Source organism: Sciurus vulgaris, assembly GCF_902686455.1.
Source record: "Sciurus vulgaris genome assembly, chromosome: 8".
Lineage (NCBI taxonomy): Eukaryota > Metazoa > Chordata > Mammalia > Rodentia > Sciuridae > Sciurus > Sciurus vulgaris.
The window spans coordinates 7,739,971-7,761,742 of NC_136468.1; the positions used below are offsets into that span (position 1 = coordinate 7,739,971).

At 42.9% G+C, this 21,772-nt stretch overlaps 1 protein-coding gene across 2 annotated transcripts; it reads left to right on the forward strand.

Moving 5' to 3' along the window:
* The first annotated feature begins 144 nt into the window (after positions 1-144).
* On the forward strand, positions 145-19,485 carry ZNF786 (zinc finger protein 786). 2 transcript variants are annotated; one of them, XM_079149296.1, is made up of 4 exons: positions 145-1,090; positions 6,406-6,532; positions 15,560-15,709; positions 17,139-19,485. In XM_079149296.1, exons 1-4 carry the CDS (start codon positions 677-679, stop codon positions 19,205-19,207), a joined length of 2,760 nt encoding a protein of 919 aa, XP_079005422.1. In that variant the 5' UTR covers positions 145-676; the 3' UTR covers positions 19,208-19,485. The 2 variants fall into 2 exon arrangements, with proteins under 2 accessions (XP_079005422.1, XP_079005423.1); XM_079149297.1 differs by having other exon boundaries at positions 995-1,130.
* The last annotated feature ends 2,287 nt before the right edge of the window (positions 19,486-21,772 follow it).

The following is a 21,772-nucleotide window of genomic DNA, read 5'->3' on the forward strand; positions in this document are numbered from 1 at the left end:
GACGGTCAAAACTGCACCTACACAGCTCCCAAATGATTACATCATTGTACCCTATGAAACCAAAATCCCTTCTGTAACTGAGGGTCATCTTTCCCATCTGGAAAATGGGCCCAAACCGCGCCTAAGTCCATGAGGAATAAAGACTTCTCTGAATCCGACGAGGTTTGCTTTCTGTCTTTTTGCGCTTACAGATGGATCTTTTATTTTATATACTTACGGTGCGGAGGATCCAACCCAGCGCCTCACACGCGCTAGGCAAGCGCTCCACCGCTGCGCCACAACCCCAGCCCTATCGCCCTGCTTTTGTCTCTTTGTTTCTCACTCCCCGTTTCATCCCCTCTGTCTCTCTGTCCCTCTGTCCCACCGAAGATGCTGTGCGCGCCCTCCCTCGCCCCGCGGGCAGCTCCCCGAGGCCTGGGCGGCAGCGCCCACCTACCTGCCCCCCGAGGGCATTCTCTGGCCTGCGCCCGGGGCGCCACGAGCCCTCAACCCCGAGGCACACGACTCGTGGACCGGCGCCCAGCCCCTCGCCCTGCCCGGGACCAGCCTGCGCGCGCGCACCGCAGCGTCCCGGCAGGTGGACCCCTTGCGCAGGGCCAGCCTGCTCCGAGGGTCGCCCTTTCCCGGCCGCCTACTCCTCCCGGTCTGCCCCTCCCAAGTCCCGCTTGATCCACAGATGGTCCCCGGAGCCCAGGGCTTGGCTGCAGACCCGACGCTCCTGTCTGCGTCTGTGATGCGTCCGCGGCCCCTGCCTTCTCTCTCCATTTGCATCTTCCTCCAGTTCTTTCAGGGGGTCTGCGACGGAGTCCCTCCCTGGGAGACCCCCGGAGCGTCCGGGGTGGCAGCAGAGACGCGCGTTCTGCGGCCGCCGGCCCGGGAGGCCTGGCTGGGGGCCGACGGCGGTCGGCGCCCGCTCCTCCGGCCGCAGGGGGCGCTGCGGGCGGCGCCGAGTCCCAGCGTGCAGCGCGCGGCCGGGCGGCGGGGGCGCGGAGAGTCCGCGGAGCTGCCAGGACTCTGCGCGTCGCCGGGGCCCCAGGCCGGGGTACCCCAGGCCCGCGAGACGGCGAGCGCCATGGGCGAGCCGGCTCCGGTAAGGGGCTGCGGCGCGCGGGCGCGGGTTTCGGGCTCAGGTGGGTGGCGCCCGCGGATGGCGAGGGCGGCGAGCGGCTCGCCGGGTGCCGTGCCGAGTCCCGGAGCCACCCCGGCGCCCCGAACCCCGAAGCCGCAGAGCGCGGGCCACCGGGCTGCGGGGAGCGGGCGGAGAGGGTCCGGGCCGACCTGGGTGCTGCACCGGCCGCGACTTCGCGTCGTGGCACCGAATGCAGAGCTAGTGTTCCCAGGATGCAAGACCCTGGGCGGTTCGAATGAAGCCTGGCGGCCGCGGATGCAGAACCGCGAGAGCGTTCGCTGGCCTCGGAGGAGCGAGCGGATGGCAGCGGCTGCGGAGCGCGCGTTGCTGTTCTAGGTTTTGTGGGAGCCACGGTTTGGAGGGGGTGGCTGATTTTTGGTTATGTTTGTCTAACTTTTCTGTTGACTCTTCTTGCTGATTATTAAATGATTGAGATTATTATTAAACAATTTTTCTAGGTACGAAAGATATTGAACACTTAGAATTTTAAATGAGTGTCAGATATGGCGTTCCCATAGATGAAAAAACTAAGTATAATACAGATTTATTTATAAAATCGCTGCAGTTTACCAAATGACAGTAACATATTTGCAAAAGTAGATAAAGTTCAGTTGGAAAAATAACAGTACGCATATATTCTACCAACCCCAGTGGATGCCTGAAAGGGGGGGCAATATCAACTCTATAATGACTGTGCCATCTGAACTAAGCCCTTATTGCACACAGCGACTGTAACTTTTACAGTTTAAGCAGTGACAGCAAAACTAGGGTTAAGTTTCTTTTTCCCTTACAACTTCACGGATTCAAAAATGAGTTTCTGAGGCTGGCTTTGAACTTGCTATCCTCCTACCGCAGCCTCCTGAGCATGCTTGGAATCACAGGAGTGCCTCAGGTCGTCTTTTTTTTTTTTTTTTTTTTTTTAAGGGAGCCCATTACAGCTTTTCTTTGGTAGTCCTAACACTTTGGAACCAATATTAAGTAAAGTAAGAGTTACTTGAACACAAGAACTGTGATACTGCAACAGTTCATCTGATAATAGAAGTGAGAGTAATCGGCAAATAGCATGGATTTGCTGGACAAAAGGATGATTCCTATCTTGGGTTCAGATTTCAGCAGGCTGCTCAGAATAGCACACAATTTAAAATTTATAAATTTTTATTTCTGAAATTTTCCATTTAATATTTTCAAACTGGGAAGTAAACCCTCAAATAAAGGAAAACAAATAAAGGTAAAAAAAATTGTATGATTCTGAAAAAAAAAAAGAGCAAAGAAATCCCTTTCAGATGACACTGCAAATCTGTAGAATTAATACAGTGTTGTTTTGTGCAGGACTGACAGTAGTAGAAACAGAACAGTGAGCCCAGAAGCTGACTGTATGCTATGGTGAATAGCTGACCCCCACCCAAGTCCATGTCCTGCCTGGAACCTCAGATTGTGACCTTCTTTGTAAATACAAGCTTGTAATTGATTGATTAAGATGAAGTCATGCTACAGCAGGCCCTTAATCCAATACAAAGTGTGTCCACATAAAAAGAGACAAGCGCAGCGCTGTGGCCTTGCAGAGTGGGAACACCCAGGGTGAAGAGCTAGCTCCCAGTGGATGCTGAAAGGAAGGTAGAAACAGATTCTCCCTAGAGCCTTAGAGAGAGCCTGGCACTGTGGACTCCTTGATTTCAGACCTCTAGCCACCAGAACTATAAGAGAATAAATTTTTGTTGTTTGAAGCCACTCAGTTTGTGCTGCTTTGTTACAGTGGCCATAGGAAGAAATACACAGACCTTCAAAAGTAGTAGTTGGATGATTGACTTTTACATTTGAAAAAAAAATTATTAGATTACTGCCTCATACCTCATAAAACTTAAATTCTAGGTACATTAAAAATCTAGAGCTGGGTGAGGTGTCCATGGTCCTAGCACTTGGGAGGCTGAGGTGGGAGGATCACTTCAGCCCAGAGGTCCAAGACCAGCTCGGGCAACATAGTGAGACCCCATCTCAAAAAAATCTAGACAAGGGGCTGGGGATTAGAGTGCTTGCCTCACAAGCACAAGGCCCTGGGTTCAATCCCCAGCACCGCAGGGGGAACAAAAAATCTAGACAAAAAGCAAAACTTGAGCTTTTGGGAAGGCAATGTGGTGTATCTTTATGAATTCAGTGTAGAAAAGAATTTCTTGAACAAGACACAAAAAGAAGCCAAGTGTGGTGGTGAATACCTGTAATCCTGTTGGCTCAGGAGGCTGAGGCAGGAGGATTGTGAATTCAAAGCCAGCCTTAGAAACTTAACAAGGCCCTGAGCAACTCAGTGAGACCCTGTCTCTAAATAAAATACAACAAAGTGCTGGGCATGTGGCTCAGTGATTAAGCACCCCTGAATTCAATTCCCATTTGCCCCCCCCCCCGGGGGAAAAAAAAGAGACTTTTAAAAAGATTTACATATTTGCATTAAAATTGAAAATTTCATACAACATAAAAGAGCATAAAAAAATTAAGAGGTGAACCAAAGACCAGTGGAAATTATTTGTAACCTGTATCATCAACAGTCAATATACAAATTGTATAAAGAATACTAGAAATGAAATTATAAGTGACCCAATAAAAATGTGAGCAAAGGGTATGACCAGTAACTTCAGAGAACTGAATAGAAATGATCTGTGGGAAAAACAAACAGGTTAAAACATTGACATATTAATATAATGGACTACTACACAAAATTAAAATACATTAGCTATATATATGCATTCATATACATATATACGTACATATACACAAATCTCAGAATGTTGAATGGAAATGCAAGTTGCATTATAAAGCACTTATGTATAAGATATACAAATAAATACTATATATCACTTGTGGATGCTTATGGGTTTTTAACTTTGAAATATGAACGGAGAAGCTTCCACATTCATCGTGTTGGCCTCCTCAGAGGGAATTCAGCTGGAGTGAGCATAAGAACAATATGGACTGAGACAGACATCATTACCCTGTGTACATGTATGATTACACAAATGGTGTGAATCTACATCGTGTACAACCATAGAAATGAAAAGTTACACCCCGTTTGTTTACAATGAATCAAAATGTAGTCTGTAAAAAAAAAAAAAAAAGAACAATATGGAAGAGTGGTATTGGCTAAATCATATTGTTTTATTGTGTGCATGTACAAATATGTAACAACCACCCCATTATCGTTATGCACAACTATTATGTACCAATAAAAAATGTGGGAAAAGGGGCTGGGGATATAGCTCAGCTCAGTTGGTAGCACACTTGCCTTGTAAGCACGAGGCCCTGTGTTCAATCCCCAGCACCAAAAAAAAAAAAAAAAAAAAAGTGGGGAAAAAAAGAACAATAATGAAAATAGGAATCAAGAAAATTTAAGTTTCATCTGTCATGTTCTGTTTATTTCATTAAGAGAAAAGATGAAGAAAAATAATTAAATTTTGATGAATATTAGCATAAATTGAAAATTTTAAAAGTAATAAGCAAGGAAGTCCTTTTGAGAATTTTTAGAAAATACTTTTAAAGTAAGTAATCAGGTGAGAATAAGTGTATTTAACAGAAATAAAAACATACATTCAGTTATGTCATGCATTTCTAAAAATTCTAATGCTATGTGAAATTGTGTAGTAAAATCATAGCTGGCTGTCTCTCCCTGTGGTGGTGGCCTGTGTTCTTCCTTGAATGTGTATTCCTGCTTTACCCTCAAAGGTGTCTCTCCCTCTCTCTCTTTTTGAATATTTTTTTTTAGATGTTGATATACCTTTTTTAAATTCACTTATTTATACGCAGTGCTGAGAATCGAACCCAGTGCCTCACACATACTAGGCAAGCACTCTCCCACTGAGCCACACCCCCAGCTCCAAGGTGGACATTTTTGACACCAGTTATAGATGGGCTCATCACACAAGGCAATCTGAGGAAGCCGGTAGGCGTGCAAAGGATGTTTGTGTGCATTTGCTTATCTCAGCTCTGTGCACTGTTCACATGTGCAAGGTTCCTCACCCTTGCCACTGTGGACATCTTGTGCCGGATGATTTTCTGTGTGAAGACTGTCTTGTGCATTGTAGGGTGTTTGGGGGCATCCTTGGCCCGTACCCTCTAAGTGCCAATAGCACCCCTCTTTATGACAATCAAAAGTGTCTGCAGATTTTGCCCAGTATCCCCTTGGGGACAAAATTGTCCTGATCAAGAACCTCTAACCTTGTTATTTCTCACAAGCAAATTCTCTAATATATAGTCACAATGGAACAAATTCATACAAGTGTTATAGCAGAAATGTCTCATTAATTAAAAGTAATGGATCTTATTTAAATGTAAAGAAATAATTCATTTTAAAAACTCTGAATGTCATATTTAATATAACAATATGAACATAAATTAATAATAATGGAAACAAGTATACTTTAATATCCGTAGGAAATAAACCTATGAAAATAACAATTGAAGTTAAACTGAGTTTAAAGAAAATGGTTCAGTGAGATGCAGTATGTATAGTTACATAACGAGAGCCTTTTAAACTAACAAAATACATAGCTCTAATTAAGAACCATTGATTTTCAAGTCAGCCATAATAAACATAAATATTAATTTTAGGCTGGGGATGTAGTTCAGTGATAGAGTGCTTACCTAGTTTATGCAAAGTGCTGTTTGATCCCTAGCACCACCCCAAGAAAGTTTTAAAACTGAAGATGATGAGCTGCAGCTGTAGCTCAGCAGTACAGCGCTTCCCTAGCATGCATGAGACCCTGAGTTCGCTCCCCAGCACCACAAAAAATAAAGAATAAACAGAACTGAAGATGTTTATACCTTTTGACTTGGTAGTTCTCATTTTTAGACATTATCCTACAAAAACGAAAGCACTAATAGATAAGGAAGCACATGAGGGCATTGTTTCTAAGAGAATGGAGACAGTGGGATTTGTCCCATCATTGGGGTACGCTAACTCGTAGAACACAATGAGTTTACTCAAAACGAGTTTGCCTCTTTGTCTTGACCTGGGAAGATGGCCATGACATACCAGGTGAGTGAAGCTGAACTGTGGTTTGTTCCCACTGCATACCACAGGCACCGTACCTAGCTTGAGTGGGCGGGAAGAAGGTGTTGGAGGAACTGTGGTCGTGAACAGGGACCCACGTGACTGCAGGGGGAAGAGGAGTTCCCAGAGAAGAGGCTGCTGGCAGACAGAACAGTTGTCCACTGCACGGTCTTTTAATTTAATGAGAAGGAGCTGGAGTCGTCTTGAAGCACTCACAACTGTGTGTTATGTGTTATTTCAGTTCCCTCTGACCTTTGAGGATGTCGCCATTTGTTTCTCGGAGCAGGAATGGTGGAGTCTGGAGGCATGGCAGAAGGCGCTCTACAAGCACGTCATGATAGCCAATTACGAGACTCTCCTCTCCCTAGGTAAGAAGCGGTCAGCTGTGGGGGTAACTTTTGGAACCAGGTCCCATGAGGTGTCTCTTGGTGTTCCTCTTTGTCAGGTAGGGAGAGTCCTCACAGGTTAACTCAGAAAGTCTTTTCACCCCATATTTTTTGCATACTTCTGTAAGCATTACGAGTCCTCACTGGGGTAGACATTGCTATGTAAGAATATTTCTGACAACACATACAGGTGACCAGAGGTGATTAAATACATGTCAACACTTTCACATCATAATTTAGTCTCGGGTTGCCAAGATTTTCCACCTAGGAACACACCTGGCTCACACCCATAAATACCTGTGTATCCTTCCTAGGAATGGCCTCCTCATAATCTTCCCACAGAGTCAAAGCTGTCAGGAGGCTGATGGTCTTCCCTGCAGTGAGATTCTGGCAGGGTGCACACTGAGGTGTTTAAGAGTAGCTGATTCTGTGCAGTTTCAGTAATGAATAGTCTCTTGTGTCTTTTTCCTTATTTAGTCTTTATATTTACTCTTCACTTTTTTGGGGTGGGGTGGGATGGGGTGGAGATTAAACCCAAGGCCTCCCACATGCTAGGCAAATGTGCTACCAGAGCTACAACCTCTGCCTCCTTATATTTCTTCTTATTTATCAAGTAAGAGTTTTTAAAAATCAGTCTGTTGTTAGGCCTGGGGTTGTACCTCAGTGTTAGAGCACTTGCTGAGCACATGTAAGGCCCTGGGTTCCATCTACAGCACCACAGGGCGATAGGGCTGGGGTTGTGGCTCAGTGGTAGAGCACTTGCCTAATGTGTGAGGCACTGGGTTTAATTCCCAGCACCACGTATAATTAAATGAATAAAATAAAGGTCTATCAACATCTAAACATTTTTTTTTAAAAAAGATAACAAAATCATGCTGAATTTTAATTTGCTTCACTGTTAAGCCATGACTTTTTTAGATTCAGATCTTTAATTACTTTCTTCTTTACTCAAGCTTGCATCATCCTTATGCCTCTGATTATCCCTCCTCTTAACCATACAGTCCATTTGAATGAATCTTTCTGTCAGTTCTCCTCAAAATAATCTATGCATCTAAAGCAATTCCAGCCTAGATTCCAGTAGGGCTTTTTATGGTCTGTAAGCGGATCCTAAAGAACACGGTGGAACAAAGGACCAAGAACAACCAAGACAGTTTTTCGGAACAAGATGGAAGGTGATTGTTCTCTCAGATTGTGAGATTTCTATACAGTATACGTTAGAGGGAAACATCTGATAGTGCCCGTGGCGTCAGGATGTGAAGCAAATGAGGCTGTAATCAGCACAACCACTCCAGAGAGCACTTTGGTGACATAGGATAAAGTCGAAAACATACGTGATACTGCCCTCCACGTGGAGGAAAGTAAATGCCTGTGATGTGCTGGCGTGAGACGAGGCAGGCGGAGAGGCGTTCATACACAGACGGCGTCAAGTGAGTGCTGAAAACGTTTAAAGAGGAAGGAAGCAAGTTCAAATGATATGGTAACGTTTGTAGAGTGTTTAAAATCAGCAACTATAACATTTATCTATCTGTACATGTTTAGAAAATAAAAATGCCATAGCTCAGTAGTAGGAGGCCTACTTATATATGATCTCTGGGGCTAATTTCCAGCATCACAAAAGCATAAAAAGTAAGAAAGTAAAAATAAAGCACGAGAATGATAAATAGCAAATTTAGGGTTGTGCTTACTGGATCCAGGGGCTTAAATTATACAGTGTCTCTTGGCTCTGGAAACCCTGAAGCAAGTACGTCAACATGGTAAGATTTGGCAAAGTTAGGTACACCCAGGCTTTTCATATTTTTCTTCTTTTCATGTGTTAGAAAGATTTTTAATTAAAAAAAAAAACATTGTTTCCTAAAACATTTTTTGATGAAATTTTTGCCTCAGCCAACTTGCTTTAAAATTGAGCTCCTCACCTTGTGCAGTGATCTACACCTGTAATCCCAGCGACTCGGGAAGATAATGCAGGAGGATCACAAATTTGAGGCCAGCCTCAGCAACTTAGCGAAATCCTGTCTCAAAAAATAAAAAGGGCAGGGGATGTGGCTTACTGGTTTGTAGAGCACCCAGCACCCAGTGAATAAATAAATATTTAATAAAATTGAACCCTGAGATTGACTGTTAGTAAATGACTATTAAGAATATTGGGGAGATTGCTCACTGTCAGGCGCCTATCATCGCCATTTGCCTGCCTCTTGCCTGTCCATCGCCTGTCTTACTCCTATCCATCAACCAACGCTCGAGGTTCACCTCCCGATCGTCCGACAGCAGTCAGCAAACTGATCACCAACCACCAGTGGAGCACTAGCTGCCTGCTGCAGCCTGGAAGTTCACTGTTACAGTACCTGCAGGTTTGATTACATGTGGCTGCCACCATTTCGGGACAACAACCAGGCCCCGTAGGACCCCTGGCCGGACTCACTGAGCCCCGGCTTCAGGATACCTCAGCCCGACCGATCACTCCCTGCCTCTGGGGCCCTCACGTCGACTGACTGCTCCCTGCCACCAGGACCTCCAGACCAACTGACTGCGCCCTATCACCGGGACCCCAGACCAACTGATTGCACCCGGCCTCCAGGATCCCACAAACACTCCAAACACACCGGACCTCCAGGACCCCTGCCTTACCAACCACATCCCGTCTCCAGGACCTCCAGCTGACCATGTTCACCCCTGAGCTGCAGCTCCCCATTTGCCAACACATTTCAAAGCCAGAGTGGCCATGTTGGATAATCCTGGAAGCCCTAGCTCCAATCTTTGGGTGGGGCAAATCCCATCCTGTGACACCTGCTGGAGGCTTGAAGCTCATTGTCAGGTACCTCTCATGCATCAGGCTATTGAAACTGGGAGGTTTCATTAGTATATGACTGTTAAACTGTAGATTTTCTTTTTTCTCCTTATTGAAAAATTTTAAGTTTTTATTTCTTTACTTTTCTTGCTCTCTTTTCTTTTTGTTTACCTGTTCCCGCAGAGTCTCTTTCTCCCTTTTTTGCCTGCTACCATCCAATTTCTTTTGATTACACTCTCACCCTTTCTATTTTCTAGAACTTCTGTATATTCTTTTCTTATCCCATTAACAGCCACATTCTACATCCCTCTGCATCCTCTTTGTCCTCCATTAGAAATTGCAGACCTTATTGCAAACCTGTTTGTTTTACCAAAGATAATATTTTAACTCATTTTGTTTATTTTGACAATTTTGTTATTGTCCCCATAGGAGCTATTTGGTCTAGGATTGCATAGTGTCTGATTTGGGCACTGCTAATATTGATCTCCCCGTAAAGAAAGGGTTTTGGAAACCTATAGGGCCACTATAAGCCTATAGGGGGAAATCTGCAATACCCCAGATCTGCAGTGCTAGAGGGGAAGATACATGAACAACATGAAAAAACAAGGGAAGAAAATGATCCAAACAAATCTAGATTCTATATTAATAGAATCCAATGACAGTATGTTAGAAGACATGTCAGAAAAGGACTTCAGATTACACATGATTAAGATGATTCACGAAGCAAAGGATGAGATAAGAGAGCAAATGCAGGCAATGAATGATAATACCAATAAGCTGAAAGAGCAACTGCAGGAAGCAAAAGATCATTTCAACAAAGAGATAGAGATTCTCAAAAAAAAACCAAACGGAAATCCTTGAAATGAAGGAAACAATAAACCAAATAAAAAACTCAATGGAAAGCATCACCAACAGACTAGACCACTTGGAAGACAGAACCTCAGACAATGAAGACAAAATATTGAATCTTGAAAATAAAGTTGCCCAAACAGAGAAGATGGTAAGAAATCATGAACAGAATCTTCAATAACTATGGGACATCATGAAAAGACCAAATTTAAGAATTATTGGGATTGAGGAAGGCACAGAGATACAAACCAAAGGAATGAACAACCTATTCAATGAAATATCAGAAAATTTCCCAAGCCTGAAGAATGAAATGGAAAATCAAATACAAGAGGCTTACCGAACACCAAATGCACAGAATCACAACAGATCCACACCAAGGCACATTATAATGAAAATGCCTAACATTGAAAATAAAGATAGGATTTTGAAGGCCATGAGAGAAAAGCATCAGATTACATATAGGGGGAGACCAATACGCACAGCAGCCGACTTCTCAACCCAGACTCTAAAAGCTAGAAGGTCCTGGACCAACATATTTCAAGCTCTGAAGGAACATGGTTGCCAACCAAGAATCCTCTACCCAGCAAAACTAACCTTCAGATTTGAAGATGAAATAAAATCCTTCCATGATAAACAAAAGTTAAAAGAATTTACAAATAGAAATCCTGCACTACAGAATGTTCTCAACAAAATATTCCATGAGGAAGAAATGAAAAACAACAATGTAGGTCAGCAAAGGGAGGAACTACCTTAGAGAAAAACCACTCAAAGGAGAAACCAAGCCTACTAAAAACCAAAAATAAGCCAAATGACTAGGAATACAAATCATTTCTCAATAATAACCCTAACGTTAATGGCCTAAACTCATCAATCAAAAGACACAGACTGGCAGAATGGATTAAAAAGAAAGACCCAATAATATGCTGCCTGCAAGAGACTCATCTCGAAGAAAAAGACATCCACAGACTAAAGATGAAAGGATGGGAAAAAACCTACCACGCACATGGACTCAGTAAAAAAGCGGGGGTTTCCATCCTTATATCAGATAAAGTGAACTTCAAGCCAAAGTTAGTCAGAAAGGATAAAGAAGGACATTTCATACTGCTTAAGGGAACCATAAATCAGGAAGACATAATGATAGTAAATATTTATGCCCCCAACAATGGTGCATCCCTGTACATCAAACAAATCCTTCTCAATTTCAGAAATCACATAGACCACAACACAATAATTCTGGGCAACTTTAACGCACCGCTGTCACCACTAGATAGATCTTCCAAACAAAATCCAACCAAAGAAACCATAGAACTCAATAACACAATCAATAACCTAGACTTAAGAGACATATATAGAATATTCCATCCATCAACAAGCGGATTCACTTTCTTCTTAGCAGCACATGGAACCTTCTCAAAAATAGACCATATGTTATGCCACAAAGCAGCCCTTAGGAAATGCAAAAAATAGAGATACTGCCTTGTGTTCTATCAGATCATAATGGACTGAGAGTAGAAATCAATGACAAAATAAAAAAGGGAAATTACTCCAACAGTTGGAGACTAAATAATATGCTATTGAATGAAACATGGATAACAAAAAACATCAGGGAGGAGATTAAAAAATTCTTAGAGGTCAATGACAACGATGATACAACATACCAAAATCTCTGGGACACTATGAAAGCGGTACTAAGAGGAAAATTCATTGCATGCAGTGCAGTGCATTCCAGAAAAGAAGGAAAAGTCAACAACTAAATGACCTAACATTACAGCTCAAAGCCCTAGAAAAAGAACAGAATAACAGCAAAAGTTGTAGAAGACAGGAAATACTGAAAATCAGAGCTGAAATCAATGAAATTGAAACAAAAGAAACTATTCAAAAAATTGACTAAACAAAAAGTTGGTTCTTTGAGAAAGTAAACAAAATAGACATACCCTTAGCCACACTAACAAAGAGAAGGAGAGAGAAGACTCTAATTACTAAAGTACATGATGCAAAAGGAAATATCACAACAGACACCACTGAGATACAGAACATAATGAGAAGCTACTTTGAAAATCTGTATTCCAACAAAATAGAAAATACTGAAGACATTGACAAATTTCTAGAGACATATGCTCCTCCCATACTGAACCAGGAGGACGTACATGATTTAAACAGATCAATATCAAGCAATGAAATAGAAGAAGCCATTAAAAAACTACCATCCAAGAAAAGCCCAGGACCAGACGGATTCTCAGCCGAGTTCTACAAGACCTTCAAAGAAGAACTCATTCCAATACTTCTCAAAGTATTCCAGGAAATAGAAAAGGAGGGTACCCTACCGAACTCATTATTATGAAGCTAATTTCACCCTCATACCCAAACCAGGAAAAGACACATCAAGGAAAGAAAATTTTAGACCAATATCCTTGATAAATATAGATGCAAAGATCCTTAATAAAATATTGGCAAACCGTATCCAAACACATATTAAGAAAATTGTGCACCATGATCAAGTGGGGTTCATCCCTGGAATGCAAGGATGGTTCAACATTCGTTAATCAATAAACCTAATCCATCATGTCAATAGACTTAAGGATAAGAATCATATGGTTATTTCAATTGACACAGAAAAAGTGTTCGTCAAAATACAACACCCCTTCATGCTCAAAACACTAGAAAAAATAGAGATAGTAGGAACATACCTGAACATTGTAAAGGCTATTTATGCTAAGCCCATGGCCAACATCATTCTTAATGGAGAAAAACTGAAACCATTCCCTTTAAAAACGGGAACAAGACAGGGATGTCCTCTTTCACCACTTCTATTCAACATTGTCCTCAAAACTCTAGCAAGAGCAATTAGGCAGACTAAAGAAATTAAAGGGATACAAATAGGAAAAGAAGAACTTATGCTGTCACTATTTGCGGATGACATGATTCTATATTTAGAGGATCCAAAAACCTCCTCCAGAAAACTTCTAGACCTCATCAATGAACTCAGCAAAATAGCAGGCTATAAAATCAACACGCATAAATCTACAGCATTTTTAAATGCAAGTGATGAAACAGCTGAAAGGGAAATGAGGAAAACAACTCCATTTGCAATAGCCTCAAAAAAAATAAAATACTAGGGCATGAATCTAACCAAAGAGGTAAAAGATCTCTACAATGAAAACTACAAAACATTGAAGAAAGAAATTGAGGAAGACCTTAGAAGATGGAAAGATCTCCCATGTTCTTGGATAGGCAGAATTAATATTGTCAAAATGGCCATACTACCAAAAGTGCTATACAGATTCAATGCAATTCCAATTAAAATCCCAATGATGTACCTCACAGAAATAGAGCAAGCAATCTTGAAATTCATCTGAAGAATAAGAAACCCAGAATAGCTAAAGCAATCCTTAGCAGGAAGAATCAAATAGGGGGTATCGCCATACCAGAACTTCAACTATACTACAAAGCAATAGTAAGAAAAACAGCCTGGTATTGGCACCAAAATAGACAGGTAGATCAATGGTACAGAATAGAAGACACGGACACAAACCCAAATAAATACAATTTTCTAATACTAGACAAAGGTGCCAAAAATATGCAATGGAATGAAGATAGCCTCTTCAACAAATGGTGCTGGGAAAACTGGAAATCCATATGCAACAGAATGAAACTAAACCCCTATCTCTCACCCTGCACAAAACTCAACTCACAATGGATCAAGGACCTTGAAATCAGACCAGAGACCCTGCATCTTATAGAAGAGAAAGTAGGTCCAAATCTTCAACTTGTTGGCTTAGGATCAGACTTCCTTAACAGGACTCCCATAGCACAAGAAATAAAAGCAAGAATCAATAATTGGGATAGATTCAAACTAAATTGTTTTCTCTCAGCAAAGGAAACTATCAGCAATGTGAAGAGAGAGCCTACAGGGTGGGAGAATATCTTTGCCACTCATACTTCAGATAGAGCACTAATTTCCAAAATATATAAAGAACTCAAATACTTTACACTAAGAATACAAATAACCCAATCAACAAATGGCCTAAGGATATGAAGAGACGCTTCACAGAAGATCTACAAGCAATAAACAAACATATGAAAAAATGTTCACCATCTTTAGTAATAAGAGCAATGCAAATCAAAACTACACCAAGATTCCATCTCACCCCAATTAGAATGGCGATTATCAAGAATACGAGCAACAACAGGTGTTGGCGAGGATGTGAGGAGAAAGGTACACTCATACATTGCTGGTGGGGTTGCAAATTAGTGCAGCCACTCTTGAAAGCAGAGTGGAGATTCCTTAGAAAACTTGGAATGGACCTACCATTTGACCCAGCTATCCCACTCCTCGGCCTATACCCAAAGGACTTAAAATCAGCATACTACAGAGATATAGCCACATCAATGTCCACAGCTGCTCAATTCACAATAGCCAGACTATGGAACCAACCTAGATGCCCTTCAATTGATGAATGGATAAAGAAACTGGGGTATATATATACAATGGAATATTACTCAGCTATAAAGAATAATAAAATTATGGCATTTTCAGGCAAATGGATGAAATTGGAGAATATCATGCTAAGTGAGATAAGCCAATCTCAAAAATCCAAAAGAGGAATGATCTCACTGATAAGTGTATGATGACACGTAATGGGGGGTGGGAGGGGGGCAAGAATGGAGGTAGGAGGGACTGTATAGAGGGAAAAGAGAGGTGGGAGGGGTGGGGGGAAGGAAAAAAATAACGGAATGAATCAAACATCATTACTCTATGTAAATATATGAATATGCAAATGGTATGCTGTTACTCCATGTACAAACAGAAACGACATGTATCCCATTTGTTTACAATAAAAATAAATTAAAAACAAAAAGAATATTGGGTCTGGGTGTGTGGCTCAGTGGTAGAGTGCTTGCCTAGTATGTGTGAGGCACTGGTTTTGACCCTCAGCACTGCATATAAGTAAAATAAAGGTATTATGTCCATCTACAACTAAGAACATTTAAAAAAAGGAATATTGTATGGGAGTGGTATTGGTCAGATTATATTGTTATGTGCATGTACAAAGATGTAACATCAAATCCCATCATTATGTACAGTTATAATGTACCAATAAATGTGGAAAGAAAGGAAAAAAGAACATTGAATCATTTGCCATTTTGTTTTTGGACCAAATACAATGCTACACACATGGCAACCCCAATAAAATTAAAACAGCCCAGCTGATCTAATAGGTTTGGACAGACTAGGACACCCATTAGATGGGCGGGCAGTTTTGCTTCTCTTCATGTAAACCGGTGCCCTATCTCATACATTGTCCAGAGGCGAATTTCGAGAAATCTAGAAACAGTGTGCTCTAAGTACAAACTGCCTTGTCTGACTTCTACAGATGATAGACTTCCCAAGCCAGAACTGATATCCTGGATTGAACAAGGAGGAGCGCCCTTCAAGAGTCGGGGAGAATCACAGAAACCCGGAAACAAGATTCACTCTGCGGATACGCATTTCGATCCACATATTGAGGGAGAGCCGTTTGGAGGTGAGTATTAAGAAATCAAGTGCTGACCTTAAGATACTGCGTTCAGATTTCTTCGTTTGCTTCTCTGATCTTGTCTTCCTGTTTGGTTGAGCTGTGGCTTGTATCTCACATATTCTATAGAAAGGCAGTAAAACATAGTAGTTAGGAGTGTGGGCTTTGGGGCCTGAGTGTGCTTCTTGCCTTTTCTGGGTGACCTTGGGCAGGTTATTGAGTTTTTCAATATTTTAATTCCTGATCTAGAAAATGAAGGTAATGAAAATATAATTTTGGGATTCTTGGGTTTTTTTTTGTTTTTTAAGCCAGGGTCTCACCGTGTTGCCCAGGCTTGATCTTGAACTCCTGGATTCATGCTAACCTCCCACCTCAGCCTCCCAAGTGTCTGGGACTACTGGCATGTTCCACAACACCATCTCAATTTGGGATCCTTAAATGTCAGTATTAGACTGCTGAATGAAAATGTCAAATAGGGGCATTACTCCCAGAAATCTTGTCAGATAGTTTAAGTTTTTAGCTGCTGCGCTTTTTTTTTTTGGGGGGGCGGGTAGTACTAGGGATTGAACAAAGGGGTGCTTTACCACTGAGTTGCATCCCCAGCTCTTAATTTTCCAAGTTGCTTAGAGCCTCACTAAATTGCTGAGACTGGTCTTGAACTTGTGATCCTCTTGCCTCAGCCTCCTGAGTCACTGGGATTACAGGTATATACATCTCTGCACCTGGCTAGCTGCTGCCTTTTGGAGAGTAAATGGTGTTTATTTAACAAATTATTTCACTTTTTATTATCTATTATTAATTTTTCAATGAACCGCTTTAAAACATTGGTAGGGGCTAATGCAATTCAGTAGTCAAGCACATACTCTGAGTTTAATTCCCAGGGTTTGAAACACACACACACACACACACACACACACACAGAGGCATGAGTAGGGGCAAGGGAAGAAGAAGCAGAGCTGATCCTTGCTGCCTGGTCTTGGGGACAGAGAAGCACACAGATGACATAGAGCACTAGTATTAGTCAGGGCTCTGTTAGGAACTTACTGTCATCATCACCTTGTGACTTCAGGCATGTTTGTACATAAAATGGGTTAAGTCTGATGATCCCAAATGTGTAAGCATGGTCAGCAGGTACAGAGGACGTGATGTGCTGGCACCATGCTTATCACCTCGTGCACGTACCTCATCACATTCATAATGCTCTTACATATGTGTTATCATTTCCCTGTTTTTACAGGATAAGGAGCAAAGCCAAAAGAGTTTAGTTTCAGCAGACTTGTCACCAAACTCCTTTAGGTCATGAAATGGAAGCACAGGACATTGTTGGGTAATTTAGTGGAAGCAGGGTTCTCAAGCCACCCTGATCACTATTATGGATCATTTTAGTCATTAGTCATGCCATGGATGAGAAGACTGAATTTTTTGTTTTCAATTTCAGGAAGCCAGGAAGCTGTCAAATCAGGAGAAACTAAATGTCCTTTCCAATTTGATCCTCTTCAGAGCCAGTATTCCTTTGGACTGTGTTTAGGAGAAAGGGAAGATGTTTCCTTCCAGCCTGACCATGGCATTACCCTCATGAATCCAAAGACCCACGACACCCTGGCTCTAGCTGCAGTGGTCCTCAGCTCCAGCGAGTCTGTGCAAAGAGAAGAAACCCCAAGTCACAGAGCTCTGGGTCACCCTGGCTTGCAGGAAGCCCCCTCCTGGCAGAGCACCCAGCACCTTTGCCCTGTCTGCGGAGAAAGGTTTTGGCAGAAGAACCACTTAGTGAAGCACCAGAAAAACCACTCCAAGGATGCATCAAGTAGGGCCTGGAAGAAGTTCAACAAACCAGCTGATGCACAGGAGCAGGGAAATGTTGCCTGGAAACAGAGGCACTTCCGGTGTCCTGAGTGTGGGAAGAGCTTCCGCCTCAGGCAGTATTTGCTGAGACATCTGGCTGCCCATACCAGGGAGAGCCCATTCCAGTGCCCTGAATGCAAAATGTGCTTCTGTCATGAGCAGACCCTTCTCCACCACCACCTCGGGCACAAGGGGGAGATGCCTTCCCAGTACCACAAATGCAACAAGAGCTACTTCTCCACGAACAGTGTGAAGGCTCCCCGGTCCCAGCACAGAGGGGAGAGGCCAGCCTCCTGGAGAAGTGGCATTGGTGTACACTCAGGACAAAAGCCAGGAGGTGGCCTGGACTGTGAGGAGCACTGCCCCTGGGGGGACTCAAAGGCTCAGCAGTGGGACCACAGCCACAGTGGGGAGAGGCCCTGGTCCTGCATGGAATGTGGCAGGCGCTTCCTCTCAAGGTCTAAGCTGGTCACCCACTTCGGAGTGCACGCGGGAGAAAAGCCCTTCCAGTGTCCAGAGTGCAAGAAGCGCTTCCGTCTGAGTGGCCTGCTGAGGGTCCACCAGCGCATGCACAGTAGGGAGCGACCATTCTCCTGCAGGAAGTGCGGCAAGGGCTTTACCAACCCGTGCAAACTCACAGAGCACACCCGAGTCCACAGCAGCGAGAAGCCTTTCTGGTGTGCGGAGTGTGGCAGGACCTTCTGCCAGAGGGGCCAGCTGCTGAGGCACCAGCAGCTGCACACAGATGAGAAGCCCTTTCAGTGCCCAGAGTGCGAGATGAGCTTCCGCCTGAAGAGCATGCTGAGAGCCCACCAGCTGCGGCATGGTGGGCAGAGGCCCTTCGCCTGCAGCGAGTGTGGCAGAGGCTTCACGCACCAGTGCAAGCTCCGCGAGCACCTGAGAGTGCACAGCGGTGAGCGGCCCTTCCAGTGCCCGGAGTGCAGCAAGAGCTTCCGCCTGAAAGGCATCCTGAAGGCGCACCAGCGCACCCACAGCACGGAGCGGCCCTTCTCGTGCACCGAGTGCGGCAAGGGCTTCACGCGGCAGTCCAAGCTCACCGAGCACTTCCGCGTGCACAGCGGCGAGCGGCCCTTCCAGTGCCCGCAGTGCGACAGGAGCTTCCGCCTGAAGGGGCAGCTGCTCAGCCACCAGCGCCTACACACGGGAGAGAGACCCTTCCAGTGCCCGGAGTGCGACAAGTGCTATCGCGTGAAGGCCGACCTGAAGGCGCACCGGCTGCTGCACAGCGGGGAGATGCCATTCACGTGCGAATGTGGCAAGGGCTTCGCCAAGCAGTCGAAGCTGGTGGAGCACATCAGGACACACACCGGGGAGAAGCCTTTCCAGTGTCCAAAATGTGACAAGAGTTTCCGCTTGAAGGCACAGCTGCTCAGCCACCAAGGCCTGCACACAGGGGAGAGACCTTTCCACTGCCCTGAGTGCGATAAAAACTTCCGGGAGAGGGGACACATGCTCCGGCATCAGCGCATCCACAGGCCTGAGAGGCCCTTTGCCTGTGGCGACTGCGGGAAGGGCTTCATTTATAGGTCTAAGCTGGCGGAGCACCTCAGAGTGCACGAGAAGTCCTGCCGCACTCCAAGGGAGCCTGACACCAAGAAAAGGCGTAGCCAGCTGTTCGCCATGATAGAGGCTGATTGGAGTTGAAGCGGGTTGGGACCCCAGAGCAGTGAGCAGAGCTGATGTTGCCCCGAAATACTCAGCAACATGGGCTAAACCCACCAGTAGACAAATTTTAAGAACAGGGTCCTACTCTGAGCAAGAATGTAATACAGGTTAGGAATATGGGAGACCATAAAGGATTTTCTCTTCCAAAACATCAGTTGGCTGGAGATGGAGCTCAGTGGTAGTATTGGCGTAGCATGTGTGAGGTCCAGGGTCCAATCCCTGGAACCTGGAGCAAAGAAAAGAAAAAAGAAAAAGAAAACCATCAATTATATATTTCCTATCCATAGATAAAAAGAGATATTTGTTCTCACCTTCTTAGGTAGTAATTTCCAAATGCTAAGCTAGCTCTATAAGATGCCAGCTTTAATTAAGATGTAAGAAAATCCCTCTAGTACTATCCTCTGAGAGGATGGGGTATCTAGTAAATGTCATTTCTACTTTTTACATTTTTCAGAATATGATTCAAACTGTGGGTTAAGTCCAGGAATTTTATTGCTGGCTTGATATGCGCTTGGATTTGATTTTGGGTTATTTATTTTGAAACTGTTAGCCATAAGATGAATTCTCTGAATCTTTTGTCTGTTTATGTGAATGCTGAAGGTCTCAGTAATTATACATGGTTCCTCCTAAGGAAATACTGATGATTTTAGCAAACTTGTGGCTAATCTGAGAAGAAACAAAAAACTAAAGGTGCTGAAAAGTTTAGTCAGGAGTTAGATCCTTGAGAATTCCAAAAGAGATGCTCCTTGAAACTGAGAGAGTGAGTAAGCATCCCAAGAGTAAATATTTGAGCAGTTGATTAAAGGCTGATTTATGACAAAGTAATGAAGTTAAACAGCTAAACCAGGAAGCATTATAAGCAACAACAGTTTACGGAGTTTCCAAACAAATGTTGACAGTAATACAAATATGTCCAGGAAGAAGGTGAGGGCTACACTGTTTGCCATGTTAGACGAAAGTCATGCGAATGCCAAGTGTACATACTTAGGGCAGAGTCATACTCTATACAAAGAATTCAAGTGTACATACTTAGGGACAGAGTCGTACTCTATACAAAGAATTCAAGTGTACTTACTTAGGGACAGAGTCGTACTCTATACAAAGAATTCCTAATTTTCAGAGGGCTGACCTGAAATTCTGAGGGATGGCAGAAAATTAGATTTATCAGTAGACTGTAGTAGACTTTACTCCAAAACAATGTTTCACAAATGATTTTCTTTGGAACCCTAGCTTCAAAGATATTTTGTGGAGATGAATTATATGGTCAGTTACACAAAGATCCTAATTGAATAACTGTTGCTGCATTCTAAATGTGAATGAATACACAAATATTATCAAACTTTTTTGTGTGTGTGCTGGGGATTAAACCCAGCTCTACCAATGAGCTGTATTGTCTTTTTTTTTTTTTTTTTTTTTGTAGCATTTTATTTTGGGACTGGGTCTCACTAAGTTACTAAGGGTTTCCTCAAGTTACTGAGTCTGACCTCGACCTCAAACTACTTACAATTCCCTTGCCTTGGCCTCCCGAGTCACTGTGATTGCAGGCATGCACCACCATGCCCAGAAAATTATCCTGCATTTGAAGAAAAAAAATTTTTTTACCTGAAAAAGAAAGACCAAGATATATATTTATATATATAAATATATATATAATTTAATTCAGGAACAAAAGCTAATTAACTTTTATTTATTTATATTTCTAATTTATTTTTTGGTGGTACTAGGGATTGAACCCAAGGCCTAGCACATGCTAGGCAAACACTAGCACTGAGCTAACCTCTAACCCCTTTTTAAATTTTATTTTGAGATGATCTTGCTAAGTTGCTGAGGTTGACCTTGAACTTGCAATCTTTCTGCATCAGCCTCCTGAGTATTTGAGATTATAGGCATGTGCTGTCATAACTGGACAAAAGTTAAATTTTAACAAGACCTATTCAGAAAAGCTGGAGAAGCTATTTTTTTTTGAGGGGGGGAGGGGTGCTGGGGATCGAACCCAGGGCCTTGTGCTTGCAAGGCAAGCACTCTACTGACTGAGCTATCTCCCCAGCCCCTGGAGAAGCTATCTTTATCATAAAACCAAAATATAGTTTTATGAAAAAGGAAACGTCTAGAAATAAAAAGTCCTAAGGAGTTTTTAAAACTGTGATTGTTAAAATCTTTAAAATCTCAGTAGAATTAGTTGGTTCTCCCAAAAAGTAGAACAGAAGATCCAGTAGCTGGAAAACAAGAGAATAAGTAGAAGATGAATTGTGCAGATGCTAGTTATGCCATTTTTTTTTTTAACTGAGAATTCGATCCTCTTTTCCCTTCAGTTTTTTAAGATTGCATGTATGTGCATATGTGATGGAAAGGGGAAGTGGGTGAAATAAATGAAAGTGAAAAAAGTGTACCCCCACAAAAACCCAACGTGATCACCTTTTTGCATTTATATAAAAACATTTGTGTAATAACAAGGAAATTTTGAAATTTAAAAAGTAACATAGAAAAATGAATTTTAAAATTCACTGTCCCAGAGGGGCCTGAAGACTCCCTTTAATTCTTTTT